The following is a 17,865-nucleotide window of genomic DNA, read 5'->3' on the forward strand; positions in this document are numbered from 1 at the left end:
TTCCAGAGAGAAGCAGCAGGTTGCCCAACCCCGGGGTCTTTCCGGTGCGCCCCCCCCCAATCCATTCATTCCGAGGGAGAGATCCGAATCGGGACCGCTCCCCGGGATCTTCTCCAGCTGTGTGACATCCCATTCAGAGGTGCGATCCCCTCCGCCCTCTCCCTCCCTTCCCGGCTGAGAATTTCGCACCCTCCCTTTGGCCGCCTTGCTGTGCGCCCCCCCCCCCTCTGTGGCTCTGCCTTTCCACTCCAGGTGACACTGGCGCGCGTGTAGCTGCCAGGCGCTGCCTCCCCGCGCTGCATTAGGACCCGGGGAGAACTGCTCTATTCAGAGCCCAGCGCGCCTGCGCGGTGCTGAAGTGTCCGGAGACCGGGCTGGCTGGACGAAGCAGCGAAGAACGGCAAGCGCGGCGGCGGCGGCGGCGAGTTCTCTGGCACCCAGCCTTCCTTCAGCACCACCTGCGAGAGCTCTTGGGCGGCGGGCGCGAGGGAGGGAGGAGCAGACGGAGACGCGCTGATTGTCCACCTCCCTCAGCACAATCCACCTGAGGCTTCCCCAAGCTGCCTGGATCGCCTGCTCGCCTCAGCCCGACACGTAGGGAAGGAGGAATAAAGACCCCCCCGTTCCCGATCCCTTTTTGCCTGCCCACCTCCCTTTCAACCCGTCTCATCGCCTTTCATCCATCCATCCCCAGTGGCAGCCTCCCGTCAAGGGAAGCGCTACTAGTCAAGGGCTGCGGGAGCGCTGTCCATTTCAGCACCACGCTGCCCGAAGCAAAGGCGAGCCCACGTCGCGTGCCTAAGTCACCGCTGGTGGCGGGGAAGGTGGGGGGCGATCCGGCCAAAGCTCAGGGGCCGAAGGCGCCTTTCGGGCGGCTGCAAAGTGTGATCGGCATCAACAAGGAGGGAGCCGAAGAGGAAGCGAAGATTGAAGGCGACGCGTACGGATTTGGTGGTCTTTTGTTTGAATCGGAGAGCTACATCTGGAGAATTGTCAGCTATCTCTATCTCTCTATATATTCCGTTGCTGATTTGTGATTGCTTCGTCGTTATCACCATCCATCTAGTTGCTGGTTGTGGTTTTTCACAACCCTGCCTAAATAATAGGATTGCTACGTGTTGAGCTCTTCCTAGCAGCCACCTCTTGCTCCTGCCTCTGCTCCTAGGACGCCAGCACAGAACGATTTTTGTTTTACAAACATCAGCATCTTCAAGAGATTGGGTTTGATTGCTGCAGCTGGGCATTGGTATCTGCCCACTTTCTTCCTCCCACCTTATTTGTGTCTGTGTATGTGTGTGTTGTGTTGTGGACCCCTTACTCCACTGCCTCCAGCCTCTTGTTGCATGCCCCTGCCACCACCAATCTTCCCCACTGAACCCGCTTTGTAGGTCAGCTATGTCCCACTAGATTTATTGATTGATACATCTTAATTGAGGAAGCAACCCCCCTTCCCCACTCTGACACTCACCCCTACCTACCCAACCATATCTCACAATCACTGTTCTTGGATATCCGGCATATTCTTATTTTAAATGAGGCTTGTATGAGTTTCAATTTACCAGTAAAGAACCCAAATCTGCCATCATTAACTTTCACTGGTACTCTTGACTTTGCCCCTGTGGGAGTGAAGGGTATAAGAGGCCAAGACCAGTGGATGCCCTTGATAGGGGCACCTCTTCCCCACATAGGAGAGGTATCAAGTTAGTTATTGATTGCAGATGAGCAGACACCCCCTTATGTGCTTGTTGTGTGTTGTGCTTGTTTGGATGAGTCCACGACATGCCTAATAAGAGACGAGATGGGCCAGGGCGATGAGAGCGATCGCATTGTGATCAATGTGGGAGGGACTAGGCATCAGACTTACCGCAGCACCTTACGCACCTTGCCCGGCACTCGATTGGCCTGGATCGCGGAGCCGGATGCCCACAGTCACTTTGACTATGACCCCCGCACAGATGAGTTCTTCTTTGACCGGCACCCAGGTGTCTTTGCCCATATCCTGAACTACTACCGCACAGGTAAGCTGCACTGCCCAGCAGATGTCTGTGGACCTCTATATGAGGAGGAGCTGGCCTTCTGGGGCATTGATGAAACCGATGTGGAGCCCTGTTGCTGGATGACCTACAGGCAGCACCGTGATGCTGAAGAGGCCCTTGACAGTTTTGGTGGGGCACCTCTGGATAATAGTGCTGATGATGGAGATGCAGATGGCACTGGAGACTCAGGTGATGGTGAGGAGGAGCTGGAGATGACTAAACGCCTGGCACTCAGTGATTCTCCAGATGGAAGGCCTGGGGGCTTTTGGAAGAGGTGGCAGCCCCGTATCTGGGCACTATTTGAGGATCCCTATTCCTCCAGATATGCAAGGGTAAGCCAAACAACCAGCACTCAGAATACCTTATTTACACAAACTCTACGAGGGTTTCTAACTTGGTGCTGTTCACCAGTTCCTGGTTGCATTTCATGTGCTGCAAACCATGCAGGGCCTCTCCACTTAAGGGCAGGTAAGGGAAGCCACATGCCTTCTAAGGCTGGCACCACGTGAGTGAAGCCAGCACTTCAGAACAAGGGCAGATACAAGGGCACAACACACCAGGAGGAGATTGAACATTATAACAAAGACCCAATATTGCAATCCATTTTAAGTAGACATCTTTTGATAGTCACCCAAGTAACTGCCTGAGCAATATTTTGTAGTCATATTTCTCTACTGAGTTACCTACCATTTTTCTCAACAAAGTGAAGAGGTATTCATTACTACAGCCACTTGACTGAAGGCTTGTATGATGGGTTTTTTGATTGAGCTGAATGGCATTTTCTTTTATCTGATTTCCAACCCAAAGGCCAGATATGATGCTCCAGGTTCAGCCTTCACTTTAGCAATTGTGTTTCTTTATTAAACTGAGGTGACTCATATCAAGACACGCATGCAAAGTATATCTTATTGCAGAGCAGGAGGAAGATTCCTTCTTCCTCATGCCAGCATTTGGAAGCAAGAGAAAATGGGTTTTGTGTCCGGCTTATTAATGTGAATGTGAACAAGACAGACAATAGACGTTGAAAAATTGGTCTCTTTGCTGATGGGGTGAAAGATGCTCCTGTGCTAATCTAGGGACAGATTCTGCTCCCTCTGATGTCACCAGCCAAACACACACTGACGTCAGTGGGGGCTGGTGAAATGTCATGCAGCTGCTTTTTGGAAGCAGTGGGGGGAAATGAAGAGAAAGATTGAATGGGAAAAGTTGCTTCACTTTTCTGAGGTCTTAAGTGGACAGGTGTATGGATGTGTGTTAAAACTATGGTTGCTGTTGTTTCCCCCATCCGCTATCATGGATGTTTTCTTCCTGAGTGCATGTTTGTGTGGATAGACAAGACAAAAAATGAAAATATATTTGTGTGGGTAGAGAATGCAAAAAAAATGAAAAGATACTTGGAAAATGGTTGTGTATATGAAGAGCAGCCAATTTGATGACAAAAACGAGATGACTTACTGGGCACAGAAACCAAATTTTGTTACTTACTGGAAGCATAAAGCTCAGCTCGTATCTTAAAATGGAAAATGGTGCCAGGCTGGCAAAGGAATGAATGAGATGTGTAGAGTGAGAGCTCTGGCTTGGCTCTTTTTGATTACTCCCCATTATATACTATCCAGAGATTTCGTACCACATTAGCAAGTTTAATATGTAAAGCTGTGAGTCTTTACATCGTGTGTAGTAAAGATTAATTAAATATTTGCTAGATCATAAAACAATGGTGTTCTTGAGCAGCAACACTTGGATCCCAGTGATATTTTGCAAGAGGACATGAAACTGTATAGAGAAGGTCAAATACTTGTTTTTTTCAGACAGATCCTGCTGGCTTTCTCTAAGAAAGTATAATATGAACACAAACTGGATTTGAAATGGAGTCTCCCCTCTTCCCCCATAGATACTGAATTACACACAGACTAGGACCAGGCATGCATTGTCCCAGCTGGCATTGTGCAGAGCAAAGATCCTATATCGGAAGAGATGCTGTAGCTTAGTGCTGAAGCGCATGCTTTTCATTCTAAAGTGGAATTTGTGGCACCTCTGGTTAAAATGGTTTCAGGCAGCAGAGCTGTGGAAGACATCCTGGAGATCCACTGCTAGTCAGGGCAAAACACATTGCTGAGCTAGTTGTACCAATGGCCTCTTGCTCAGGCTTCATCTGACCATGGGGCAACAACCGTAGAAAGCACCTGTGGGGTGTAATTCATGATTTTGGTGTGACTTGTATCAATTCTGGTAATGAACAATCATGCATTCTATTTATAAGTACCTCTGTCAAAAGATATAGCTGGATAATTTTTGTTCTCTTAATTTGTTTATTTTACTGTCCATTTTTTAGCTGGGTTTTTGATATGGGTTTGTGGGGTGTATTAAGCTTTTGGGTTGCATTTGCCATTGTCCAAAAGCTATTGCAAATGGCTAATTTTCCTTTAATTCATGACCTTCTATGCAGGTTTTGCACTGTCTATAAGGAGTAAGACAACATGAAGACATTTAATTTTTAAAAAAAGGCTTTGTCTAATATGTTCATAGCTATTAATGGATACATTAGCAGACCTTCAGCACCTAATAATGCAAATAGAAACTAATGGATATGTTGTGTATATAAAGGAGTACTCAGAGCTGTGCTATGGTAATTTAATAGAAAACACCACAAAGACCTCAAACTAGCTACAGAAGCCATGAAGAAGAATCAATAGGCTCATTTACATACACACTATTTTTAAAAAGTCAATTACACCAAATAAAGTGTTCATCTAGGGAAAATACATGCACAGTTTTATTTAAGAACTGTATAGTTCTAAAATGCCTACATCACATTAAGGCTTGCAAATTACTGTACATTTAGGCTTGGAAGTTTTCAAATGGTTTTATATTTAGGTATACACAATTGTCCTGTAATAAACATGTGACTGTGGGGCTGAAGGTGAATCTCACATTTACAAAATCTTTGAAGATTCTGAAGCCTTTGGGGGTACAAAACTCCTACAGTGAATCACCTTTTTCCTGGGCTACAATTGTGACCAAATCTTCCCCACATTTTAATTTTTCTCATGTCCTAAAGTTGTCCATGAAAGAATCCTAAAACTATACAGTAAAGTATTTATTACTCAAATATTGAATAGAATAGGTTTTTTTTAATCCCACCCCAATGCATGCGTGTGTGTTGCGTGCCCCCCATCTGTGCCACATATGCACATGCAGACATCAATATTTCTTAGGAAGTGTTTGAAGGACACGATTCAGCATTTCAACTTTGCTGTTCATGACAGAGCCATCTATACAGGTCTGTTTTCTTTCTCGCATTGGATGTCCAAAAAAGAAAGGAATGATCTAAAAACTGCTATAAAGTATAGCTACCCGTGCTTGACAAAACACCAGTTTCTATCAATAAATTTATAGATACTTGTGAATTTATTTTATCTTAATTTTAAAGCCTCACAGGCAGATGTTTTAAATGAAATATTGCTTGACATAATACTTCTCACATAGTACAGATACAAAATCCAGAAAAAACAAGTACTTATTTGTAACCTAATGAATAAAAGCCAATCCTGTGATTGAGAACAATTATCTCCTAGACTAATAGCTTACTCATTCTGAGTGTGAATCCTTATGTAACCAAAGCAGAAGCAGCCACATGTAAGAGAGGTTTCAGCAGGAAGCAACCTAAGATCTGAAGAAGTTCAAAAGCTCTTTAGAAAAAGCCCAGGGGGATCTAAAAACAGCCTAACAAGAATTGAAAATCCTCAACAGAACATTGACCAACTATTGTGGAGGGTACAGAAAATCTGGGGGACAAGGGAAATAGAATGGAGTACCTGGAAGTACCATGGCTGGCTGACATACTGAACAAGAGCACTCCACACTGCAATGTTTTGTTGCAGCAGAGTGGCACTGTGGTCTAAACCACTGAGCCTCTGCAGATCAGAAGGTCAGCGGTTCGAATCCCTGCAATGGAATGAGCTCCTGCTGCTCTGTCCCAACTCCTGCCAACCTAGCGGTTCGAAAGCACACGAGCGCAAGTAGATAAACAGGTAACACTGTGGTGGGAAGGCAAACAGCATTTCTATGTGCTCTGGTTTCCGCCACTGTGTTCCGTTGCACTAGAAGCGGTTTAGTCAGGCTGGCCACATGACCCAGAAAGCTGTCTGTAGACAAGTGCTGGCTCCCTCAGCCTGAAAGCGAGATGAGCGCCATAACCCCATGGTCACCTTTGACTGGACTTAACAGTCCAGGGGTCCTTTACCTTTTACCTTGTCCTAGAAATAAAGGCAGAAGAATTGCTGCTTAAGAAGGTCTGCTGGACTGATATTTTCTGGTACCAACTATATTGCTGTATTATTATTTCATAGGGATGTGGAGGTCACAAATACTGTATCACTGTATGAGTCTTTTGCATAAATGTTAAACAAAACTTAGTTCTTAATCTTAAAACTCCCCCCCCTCTGTTGCAAAGATAGGTCAGGAGGGGAAGTGGTGCACTTGCAACAGCTTGCTTGCAGTCTACTTTGAGGGAAGAGTCTACTACCCTCCAAATCTTCCCCAAAGTGACCATCCCTTGAAATGAATTAGCTGCTGATCTGAGGTTTAAACAGTGTCTAAATACCTAGATTTCTTCCCTGTCTAGGTATGGTTATAAAACAATTTAAGAGATCTTCTGAATAACCCCCCCAATGATATGTAGCAAAACTTTCACATAAGTAGAGTTTAAACAAGTAGCCGATGAAACCCAGCAGGAGTCAGCAGTTTGACCTTGAATATTTAGCATCTTGTATAAACTCCCGTAATTCCTGTTTCATTTCAGAGGAACTTACTTATAGGCTAGTGAATTCTGTAAATTCCATCTTCCAAAGCTTTTTAGCTCGATGAGACCCAAACAGGAGATGGTAGTGGGTATGGAAAGGGATAGTTGGTGTCACTAGATTTCCTATATCAATGTTAAATGGAAGCTGTTTATTTTGACTGCAAGATGCTCTCTGAAGCAAATGTTGTTTCCCTCTTCAGCCACCAACTCCCCCAATTACATGTGTTTAGCCACTTTGACTGATGCCACTCTGTGCTAGCTGAAGAAACAGATTTGGGAGAGGTGTCTGAAAGAGAATTTCCTATACAAGGTAATGATAAAGGCAGCTTCCTGGTCAGCAGTGATGGGAGGAAAGAGATAGTGGCAAAGGGACAAACAGTCATGAAGGGCAGGGAAATATGTGGAGGGAGTAGAAAAGGGTGAAAAGGGATGAAATCTCAACTGACAGCAGTCCTAGGGCAGGATGAATTTGCATCATTTGTTATTGACATTTCAAAACTACCAAGAAATTCAATGGCAAAAAGTTCTACTGAGTGTACGGTGAACATCTCACGTTAACACCATCCAAATAACTTGAAGCAAAGACCATAGTCTTTATTTTGTGTTACATGATGAGATAGTGAATAGAACTGACAACTCCTTGATAACCAACCTCTTTAAATTCATTGTTTGCAATACTCTTGACGTCCACCAGCCTTGTTTAAGATTGGTCATCCTTGCATTCAGGAAGACTATATGGAAGGACCAAAAGACACAGCAATGTGGGCACCTGCATACAAATTGTTCATTGAAGAATTTCTCAAAGGTTGGCATTCCTAAGTCTCCCACTGGTAACAAAAATGTGAAGAGCCATTCCAATGCAAGGAAAACATTTTACTGGCAGGAAGAGTGAGGAGAGGTGACCAGGAAGATGTGATTCAAAAGAGAGAAAAGGAAGATGAACAGAAGAGAAAAGAGTGGAAGGAGGGCAAAAAGAATTAGCAACTTCATTGCTTTATGGGCTTCTCCAAAGAAGCCTTTCATTTCATTTATTTATGATGGAGGAAAGGGCATAGGTAAGAATTATTAGGGAGTTATATTAAAATTTTCTTTTTAAAAAGTTAAGGAAATACGGGTTTTTCCTCTGCAACAAAGAGTTCTTTGTTGAAATAATGGCCTCCCATGATTCTAATGGAGTAAGATATTTTATGAAAATTAATACCAGTCATGTAATGCCCTATGAGAAAATAGTTACCTATGCTTAAACAAAATTTTCATGAGTCTCTTGCCATCCACTGTGCCAGAATCGATCTCACATGAGAGTGCCCTGTGAGCTTAAAGTTTAGGAGAAGCTTGACACTCTTACAGTGAGAGGGGAAAGTATTTGATCCCTTGATAAATTTGCCCATTTGCCCTCTGACAAAGAAATGACTAGTCCATAATTTTAATGGTAGGTTTATTGTAGCTGTGAGAGACAGAAGAACAACAGGGAAATCCCCAGAAACCCAGAATACAAAAGTAGTAGTAGAAGAAGAAGAGTTTGCATTTGATATCCCGCCTTTCACTCCCTTTAAGGAGTCTCAAAGCGGCTAACATTCTCCTTTCCCTTCCTCCCCCACAACAAACACTCTGTGAGGTGAGTGGGGCTGAGAGACTTCAAAGAAGTGTGACTGGCCCAAGGTCACCCAGCAGCTGCATGTGGAGGAGCGGAGACGCGAACCCGGTTCCCCAGATTACGAGACTACTGCTCTTAACCACTACACCATACTGGCTCTCAGAGACTGATGTGCATTATAATAAGTGAAATATGTATTTGATCCCCTATCAACCAGCCAGATGTTGGGCTACCTGGTATCTTCACTGTATGTAACGAGCTGAGATTAGAAGCACCTGCTGTAAGGGAGAGGTCTTACCTGTAATCCCAGCTTGTTACAGTACCTGTACAAAAGACACCTGTCGGCAGAAGCAATCAATCCAGCAGATTCCAAAGTAGCTACCATGACCAAGACCAAAGAGCTGCCCAAGGATGTCAGGGACAAGATTGTAGACCTGCATGTACAGGCCCGTCTGCAGTTTGCCAATGCACATCTGAATGACTCAGAGGAGAACTGGGTGAAAGTGTTGTGGTCAGATGAGTCCAAAATCGAGCTCTTTGGCATCAACTCAACTCGCCATGTTTGGAGGAGGAGAAATGCTGCCTACGACCCCAAGAACACCATCCCCACCGTCAAACATGGAGGGGGACATATTATGCTTTGGGGGTGTTTTTATGCTAAGGGGACAGGACACCTTCACCACATCGAAGGGACGATGGACGGGATCATGTATCTTTTTTTTTATAAATTTTTTATTTTACAAATTTTTAAAGACAAACAAACAACTAAAAAGACATACAAACACGTATAGTTTCATAGCATTTTTTCATAAACCTCTTTTCCAGGACTCCCCCATACCCCCCCTTCCTGCATCCCAATGTCCACAATTTTTAAGCAACTTCTGAATGTTCCTTTCCAACCTCTGTCCTCTTAATCTTTTCTGTAATCTAATTTTATGTCACTGTATCCCTTTTTTTCCTAAAAACCTCGACATTCTAACATTCATCAAGTTTATAGTAGTCCTTAAGATAACTTTTGTATTTTCTCCATTCTTCTTCCGCCGTCTCTTTTCCCTGATCACGGATTCTGCCTGTCATCTCGGCCAGTGTCATATAGTCCATCACTTTCATCTGCCATTCTTCCAGAGTGGGTAGATCTTGTGTCTTCCAATACTTTGTGATGAGTATTCTTGCTGCTGTTGTAGCATACATAAAAAAAGTTCTGTCCTTCTTTGACACCAATTGGCCGACAATGCCCAGGAGAAAGGCCTCTGGTTTTTTGGACGGGATCATGTATCATCAAATCTTGGGTGAGCACCTCCTTCCCTCAGCCCAGGGTATTGAAAATGGGTCGAGAATGGGTATTCCAGCATGACAATGACCCAAAACACACGGCCCAGGCAACAAAGGAGTGGCTCAAGAAAAAGCACATTAAGGTCCTGGAGTGGCCTAGCCAGTCTCCAGACCTTAATCCCATCAAAAATCTGTGGAGGGAGCTGAAGGTTCGAGTAGCTACACATCAGAGGAGTGGGACAAAATACCTCATGAGATGTGTGCAAACCTGGTGGCCACCTACAAGAAACGTCTGACCTCTGTAATTCCCAACAAGGGTTTTGCCACCAAGTACAGTCATCTTTTGCAAAGGGATCAAATACTTATTTCACTCACTATAATGCACATCAATCTCTGACTTTTGTCTTTTGGGTTTCTGGGGGTTTTCCTGTTGTTCTTCTATCTCTCACAGCTACAATAAACCTACCATTAAAATTATGGACTGGTCATTTCTTCGTCAGAGAGCAAATTGGCAAATTTAGCAGGGGATCAAATACTCCCCACCCCCTTACTTATTCAGGGAGCAAATTGAGGAGAAAAATGTAAAAGAGAATAGGAAATTCACCAAGTAATCAGATTTTCACTTTATCCTTCAAAGGAACTTGACATATCACTCTTTCTCACATTCCTTTGTTCTAGCTATAATATCCAGATTATTTTGGTAGCATTGAGTTACATCAAGTAGCATGACAGTCAGAGAGGCTATGATTCAACAGCAGTGGATATAAATATACATCTGAAGTTTATGATTAGGACAGTTTACCAAGACCTTTCTTGGTATAGATGCCTAATGTTACTTTGTGTGAAAAAAGGAGCATGAGGCAAGTCATACAATGATAGGGACACATAAAGTAGCACTATGAACTTTATTGACCCAGCTTTTTGGTGGAGGGGCCAGGAATCCATAATTTTAATTCCTGTGTTTTTGTTTTTAAATGGTTCTGTCTGTCCTGAGGTTTGCAACAACTTTTTTTGTGGTGCAGCTTCACTTTAGTAGATTGACCTATAGTGTAGTTTGATCCTTTTTAATGTATGTGTGTGCGCATGCATGTGTAGGGATGTAAGCTGGAATGTAGATGGTCCTGCCATGGGGTATGTTTGGTCTAGCTAACGCCATAATACAATGTGTTCCTTGTGCTCTTTAACAACAGGATATGCTAACAATTCAAAAACTAAACATATATACATAAGCTTTCAGGACAGAGTGGGTTAAAAGCCTAAATACATGTGTAAATCAACAACCTCAAGCAGCTTGTGTATGATCTCATTATACTATTGCAAATAATATCTGTTATTAACCAGTACCGGTGATTAACTCCTACTAATAGCAACAATGGAACCTCTAGCTGTTTTCATTCTGGCTCACTACACATTCAGACATTTCTGCACGGTTTACATTGTGAACTTTTTCACAGGGCAATATATGTGGGCAGAAGCTTTTCTTATCATTGCATGTTTCTGGAGCCAAATCCAGAGACCCCCTGCACTCTGAACATACAACATTTGTTAAAATAAAAAAAAACTTTTTCTTGATGGGGGGAAAAATCTACTTAACTGAGCTACTTTCTGACAATAAGAGGTGTAATGGAACAGACTCTTTTGGAAGGTGGGCAACTCTGCTTCACTGGAGGTATTTAATCAGAGGTTGGATGGCCATCTGTCATAGGTGATTTAATTGAGAGTCCTGCATTGCAGGGGGCTAGACTAAATATCCCTTGCAGTCCCTTCCAACTCTACAAGTCTATGATTCTTTGGATCTTACACTATACAATAAAAATGCAACAATCTTTTAAATCTGAAAATGTTAGACCGAAAAACCTGGATGTCACAACTTGATTCATAAAACCACTTGGGAAGGCCTGTTTTTGACAAGGCGATTTGGATCTTTGCATTCTTTTGTAATGCACCTAGCCCATAAGCTCCTGCAGTGTAACTGCTCAGAGAATGAAGAGCTGGGCTTTCAGTTCCTGAGTGAGAGAACATTTCATCACCTAATGATCATAAATGGGATCTGACACCATTCCAGTGCAATACCTCACAGTCACTGGTGCTACAGCATTAGTGGGGCACCAGCCTGTTTGTGATGCAGCTGCCTCATGCTAGGAGCTTGAGCAGCTGTGCAAAAGCTAAACAATTCTGGGGTATGTGATGCAGCCATCGATAGCCTCTTACACTCTATGCTGCCGACTGTTCATTATGATGTATTTATTTTTATTTATTTTAAGAAGTTCTAATCTGTCCTTTTTGTGTTCAGACCCAGAAACCTCCCCCCTAAATAAATTTACACATGACTCAAATTTTGGTTTTGGTTTTTGGCAGAATTTAAGCCACAACTTTATTGATTACAGAAAGTGACTGATTGCATAGGCTCTGGTTTGACTAGCTCACTGCCATGCAGGTAGCGCTGACCCAGGGTTCCAGCATAGGTCAGCCAAGGGTGAACACCTGGATAAGTGTAAAGCCGGGAACGGGCTAACTCCATCACCCAAATGTCCCCCTGGACTCAGGCATGGACACAACCCCCTCTCAGGGGTTGACCAAACCATCAAGTCCCTGGATTCCTTTAACGGAATATCCTTCACATAGGGATGGTGAGAGCATTCTCCCATCCCTATCACCTGAACCAGAGCCTATCCACAACCTTACAAGTTGTGATGATTTGCTATGTGGCAGGCGAAACCCAAATGGCACCAGCCAATCAGGCAAGTGGGGAAAATTCCTGCCATGCCCCTGTCCCAATGACAGATGACACACGACGGCATAGCAAGGTCAAGAGCAAAGCCTTAAAAGTAGGGAGAGGTGGGCGGGTGTTCCGAATGCGCGTGCCAAAAGAGGAAGCTCTGGGTCACATGCATGGGCATAAATAGGTCCCTTGAACCGTTTGGACTGTGCGTCCCATTGGCTAGATTGTACCCAGGTTTGAGGGACATACCTATCGGGTGTTGTGGCTGTCCAAACGTACCCACCCACAACACAGGGTGTCAGTTTTCCAGGTCTCACCGCAATACGTGCTCTCATTGAGGACCTGATTCATCATTACCAATCTCAGGGCAGATTGTATTAGCCCAGGCACTGATGAGAACAGTAGAACTAACCCTGTAAAGTTAGTTCAAGCAGATAAGGAAGGAGACATCACTTTCCAAGTAGAAGATGCTTCTTTAGTCGCTATGGTGCAAGCTAATGCTTGAACAGATTTGAGCCTTTTCCACCCTCCAGTTTCTTGGTCTCTGATACTTTGAGAAACTGCAACAAAGCTCAATGAGTGATGTATCCTCTTAGTTTCCTCCAGTTTCTTCTCTTCATTCCTTCACCTCTGTCCATGTGTTAAGTCAAGCATTTTTATTCTAGCTGTATCTTTAGTTTACATTTCCTGTAAATAGTTGGCCATTAAAATAAATTTCACATGAATACTTGCTACCTAGTAAAACATTCCTCCCATTTTTGTTCCCTTCCTAATATCACATTTTAATACAGAACACACTTCAGCATCGGCCTAAGTTTAAAATGACAATTAATTGTTGTTTAGTCGTTTAGTCGTGTCCGACTCTTCGTGACCCCATGGACCAGAGCACACCAAGCACTCCTGTCTTCCACTGCCTCCCACAACTTGGTCAAACTCATGTTGGTAGCTTCGAGAACACTATCCCACCATCTCGTCCTCTGGCGTCCCCTTCTCCTTGTGCCCTCCATCTTTCCCAACATCAGGGTCTTTTGCAGGGAGTCTTCTCTTCTCATGAGGTGGCCAAAGTATTGGAGCCTCAGCTTCACGATCTGTCCTTCCAGTGAGCGCTCAGGGCTGATTTCCTTCAGAATGGAGAGGTTTGATCTTCTTGAAGTCCATGGGACTCTCAAGAGTCTCCTCCAGCACCATAATTCAAAAGCATCAATTATTTGGCGATCAGCCTTCTTTATGGTCCAGCTCTCACTTCCATACATCACTACTGGGAAAACCACAGCTTTTACTATACGGACCTTTGTTGGCAAGGTGATGTCTCTGCTTTCTAAGATGCTGTCTAGGTTTGTCATTGCTTTTTTCCCAAGAAGCAGGCGTCTTTTAATTTCATGGCTGCTGTCTCCATCTGCAGTGATCATGGAGCCCAAGAAAGTAAAATCTCTCACTGCCTCCATTTCTTCTCCTTCTACTTGCCAGGAGGTGATGGGACCAGTGGCCATGATCTTCATTTTTTTGATGTTGAGCTTCAGACCATATTTTGCGCTCTCCTCTTTCACCCTCATTAAAAGGTTATTTAATTCCTCCTCACTTTCTGCCATCAAGGTTGTGTCATTTGCATATCTGAGGTTGTTGATATTTCTTCCCTCAATCTTAATTCCGTCTTGGGATTCATCCAGCCCAGCCTTTCGCATGATGAATTCTGCATATAAGTTAAATAAGCAGGGAGACAATATACAGCCTTGTCATACTCCTTTCCCAATTTTGAACCAATCAGTTGTTCCATATCCAGTTCTTACTGTAGCTTCTTGTCCCACATAGAGATTTCTCAGGAGACAGATGAGGTGATCAGGCACTCCCATTTCTTTAAGAACTTGCCATAGTTTGCTGTGGTCGACACAGTCAAAGGCTTTTGCATAGTCAATGAAGCAGAAGTAGATGTCTTTCTGGAACTCTCTAGCTTTCTCCATAATCCAGCGCATGTTTGCAATTTGGTCTCTGGTTCCTCTGCCTCTTCTAAATCCAGCTTGCACTTCTGAGAGTTCTCGGTCCACATACTGCTTGAGCCTTCCTTGTAGAATTTTAAGCAATTAATTACTCAGCAGCTTATATTTATGGTCCTAGGAAGCAAGCAGTAAATAATCGTAAAAATTTACATGTATTGTTGTGTTTTGTTTACAGCGTGAGAATAATAGGCCCAAGCTGATTGTGTCACAAAGTTTGCTGCCAATATTCCCATTTATGTCAGGGAGAGAGAGAAAATGGGTCTCATGGGTGTAAAGCAGAAAAACAGATCACTTGAAGTGAAAGCATTGCTTAAAAGATGGAGACATTTATATATTATGAGTTAAAACAAAGCTGTCTTGACAAGTTAAAGTTAAATAAGCATAATTTATACATATCTGGTGGCTGTTGACATCTACCAGTTGTTACTATCTTTTTAGCCAGTAAGTAAGAAATCCTAGAAAATTGTCATGGGTTGGATCCTGCTCTCTCATGAGTGGAGTTCTGTTCACAGGGTGCTTCACAGGAGGAAGCTGGAGAGACAATTTTTGCGGATTCTCCCTTCAGCCTTCTGTGGATCCTGAAAAGCCAGAGGATTGGGAGACCCTTTGCAACAGCATGAAAGGAGGCAGTGGGGGCTGCCAAGGGAAAGTGGAATCAGCAAAAATTACCACCCTTGCCGCCTCCACCTCCAGTGGAACTTTCCACTAGATCAGAGCTTCCTCCACAAATGGAAGGAATCCTGCTATTTGCAGAAGGCCATGTCTCTAGATGCAAACTGGCATTAGCAACATTTGCCACTGAGAGCAGCTGAGAACAGAGAAATTTTATCAGCATTTTCCCATTACAGAATCGGACATTTACCAGAAACTCTCACCTTATATGAATTGCATGCAAAGGTCAACATTCACCAGAATTCTGACCTGAACATATAAAAACCATGTCTTGACAAGAGCCACAAGCAACAGGCATCTGGTTTTGAATTGTTGTCAAATATGGGTGTCTTATTTCATTCTACTATCTTTATTTCATTTTAGTGTTCAGGAAATTTGTGACCACAGCATTGCTGAGTGCTGTGTTTGTTCAAGAACTGGTGAGTGTTGAGAAAAATCAATACACAGGGTTCAAACCTGAAAAGTTGTACTTAATGCAAAAGATCATTCCCTTAAAATATTTCATTTATGTTAAGTAGAATTACTCACAAAGGATTGGGCCTTTCCTTTATTTCGAATAAAACAGCAATATGTCATTTTAAGGGCTGTGCAATTACCTTTCAAATTCTACATGTTGAAAATACAGGAGGAAACATTTCTGCAAGACTGAGTTGGTTTCTTCTGTTGAATATTACATTATGTAAGTAGGTGATTCATTCAAATGCAGATGACAGGATATAGATGCTGGAATGGTAGATAGAATGCAATTTAAAATCAGGTGGAGCCAATGCATGGCATGAAATAAAAAAGAGACACCTGAAATCCTGATTTTTCACTGGACAGCAGATTATTTTGCATGCTGAATTATTAAATCCATATTGTCAGCTTTCATCACTGCTTCCTGCTTGCAGACCAGCCACTATTCAAAGAGAGATACACTGCAGATGGATGTCATAGTGGAACATGTTGGCTTTGTGATTGGCGGCTAAAATGGAAATGGTTGAATATAGAGATGTACCAAGTAGCAATTATGAGCTGGGACAGCTGTGTAAGCAAGGCTAGAAATGCTAAACGAAAGCAGAATTTATTGTACTTTGTTATGATAAAATTATATCTTTGTGCAGAAGGCTTATTCTTCTTCACTAGTGATGGAGCTTTGTTATGCTGAATTCTCCGTATTCCAATATATCATATGCCTGCATCAAAAGGCCCACAGAATGTATGAATGTACCTTTCCCCTCCAATGCTTTTTCAGTTGATGTTCAATATGCATTTGTGGAATCACTTAATCAACTCAAATATACATTGAATTGTTTGTGAATGCAATCAATTTTAGAATGAATTTAAAAGTAGTTTTCTCTGCTCATTCCAGATCAAATTCTAAACATTCATGAATTTAGTGAGTACAGTACAGATTGCTTTTTGTCTTAATTCAAAACACACTGCCCTTCTCCTTCTTCCAGGTCACTTTATGTTAATATTAAATTCCCACCCTTGATTATATGAATATTTTGGAAGGTCCTGCAACTTTTGCTGTGCAGTCCTATACATGCCTACTCAGAAGTAAATCTCATTGAATTCAATGTGGCTTTCTCCAAGGCAAGTACTGTAATTAGGAATAGGACTGTAGGATCATACAAAAGTGTTTGTGGAGTTTGTTTTACTCCACAGACACCCCCAGTGATTTCACTGGCACACGCTACAGAACAAAGGATAACAGGATCTGGCCTTGGTGGATTCTCATTTCCTTCAGATGTGATTTATGTATGGCATCACACTCAAATTAATCATGCTATAAAATTTTGAATAAATCTATGCTCCAAGTATTCTCCAGTAATTGCTTATGATGTAAGCCCTTTAATAAGAGTAAGTTAAAATTACATGGTAATGGCCCTTTGAAAAAAGAAGAAGCAATAAATCTCCAATTTCAGTGAGCTGCATAAAAGGCAGTTATGTCACTGCTGCAGATAAAGTACAGAGACACCACTGGCATTCTATTATGTAATTGTTTTGATATTTAGCAACCAGACACAGATATTAATGTGAACTGTTAGATTTGCCTAGCTAACGGTAGGTCAAAATTATAGTGGCTTTGCTAGAGGAACAGTCCATTTTAAACATCTTTTCACAACTTCCCCAACAAATGCAAGACATCCACTTGGGGGAAATGGATGCTTAGCTTGTTGTGTTCTTTTGAAACAGCAAAATAAACCATTCTTCCCTGGATAAGATCTATTATTAAGTCTCCTTAGTTCTAGTTTGATATTCTAACAACTATATTATGTTGTCTCTCTTCACACACATATCTTCACAACGAGCCAGCAAGATGTTGTGATGAAGATGGTGATTTGGTTTGACCAAGGCCATACATTCAGATAGGTTGCTCTGACACAGTAGAAATGAATAATAATAATAAAAAAGAATAGTCCAGTAGCACCTTAGAGACCAACTAAGTTTGTTCTGGGTATAAGCTTTCTTTTGCATGCACACTTCTTCAGATACACTGAAACAGAAGTCACCAGGCCCTTATATATAGTGGGAAGGGTGGGGTGGGGTTTTTCTCAGAATGGTAGTAGGAGATGGGTGATTGACTCAATGGGTATGGTAAACCTGTTGACGACTGTTAACGACTGCAATTAGTCCTACAGGAAAAAGCAAGGGATAGTATGCAGATGACCAAAAATAGCTTTAGCATATGTAATGAGACAAGAATACAATATCTCTATTCAGACCAGGTCTCTCCATACTATCTCTTGCTTCTGAAGAAGTGTACATGCACACGAAAGCTTATACCC

The 17,865-nt window shown here is 42.7% G+C and overlaps 1 protein-coding gene across 5 annotated transcripts in view; it reads left to right on the forward strand.

The window, feature by feature from the left end:
* The first annotated feature begins 286 nt into the window (after positions 1-286).
* KCNC1 (potassium voltage-gated channel subfamily C member 1) overlaps positions 287-17,865 on the forward strand; it is a 126,784-nt gene continuing 109,205 nt past the window's right edge. For 2 of the 5 annotated variants that reach the window (XM_083473785.1, XM_083473788.1), the window contains exon 1: positions 289-2,368. In XM_083473785.1, coding sequence (XP_083329911.1) covers positions 1,799-2,368 — 570 coding nt within the window. In that variant the 5' untranslated portion in view covers positions 289-1,798. Of the gene's footprint in view, positions 2,369-17,865 lie in introns of all 5 variants that reach the window. The other 3 variants (XM_083473787.1, XM_083473784.1, XM_083473786.1) reach the window with 3 other exon arrangements.

Source organism: Podarcis liolepis (genome assembly GCF_965112155.1).
Source record: "Podarcis liolepis genome assembly, chromosome: 1".
Taxonomy (NCBI): Eukaryota; Metazoa; Chordata; class Lepidosauria; order Squamata; family Lacertidae; genus Podarcis; species Podarcis liolepis.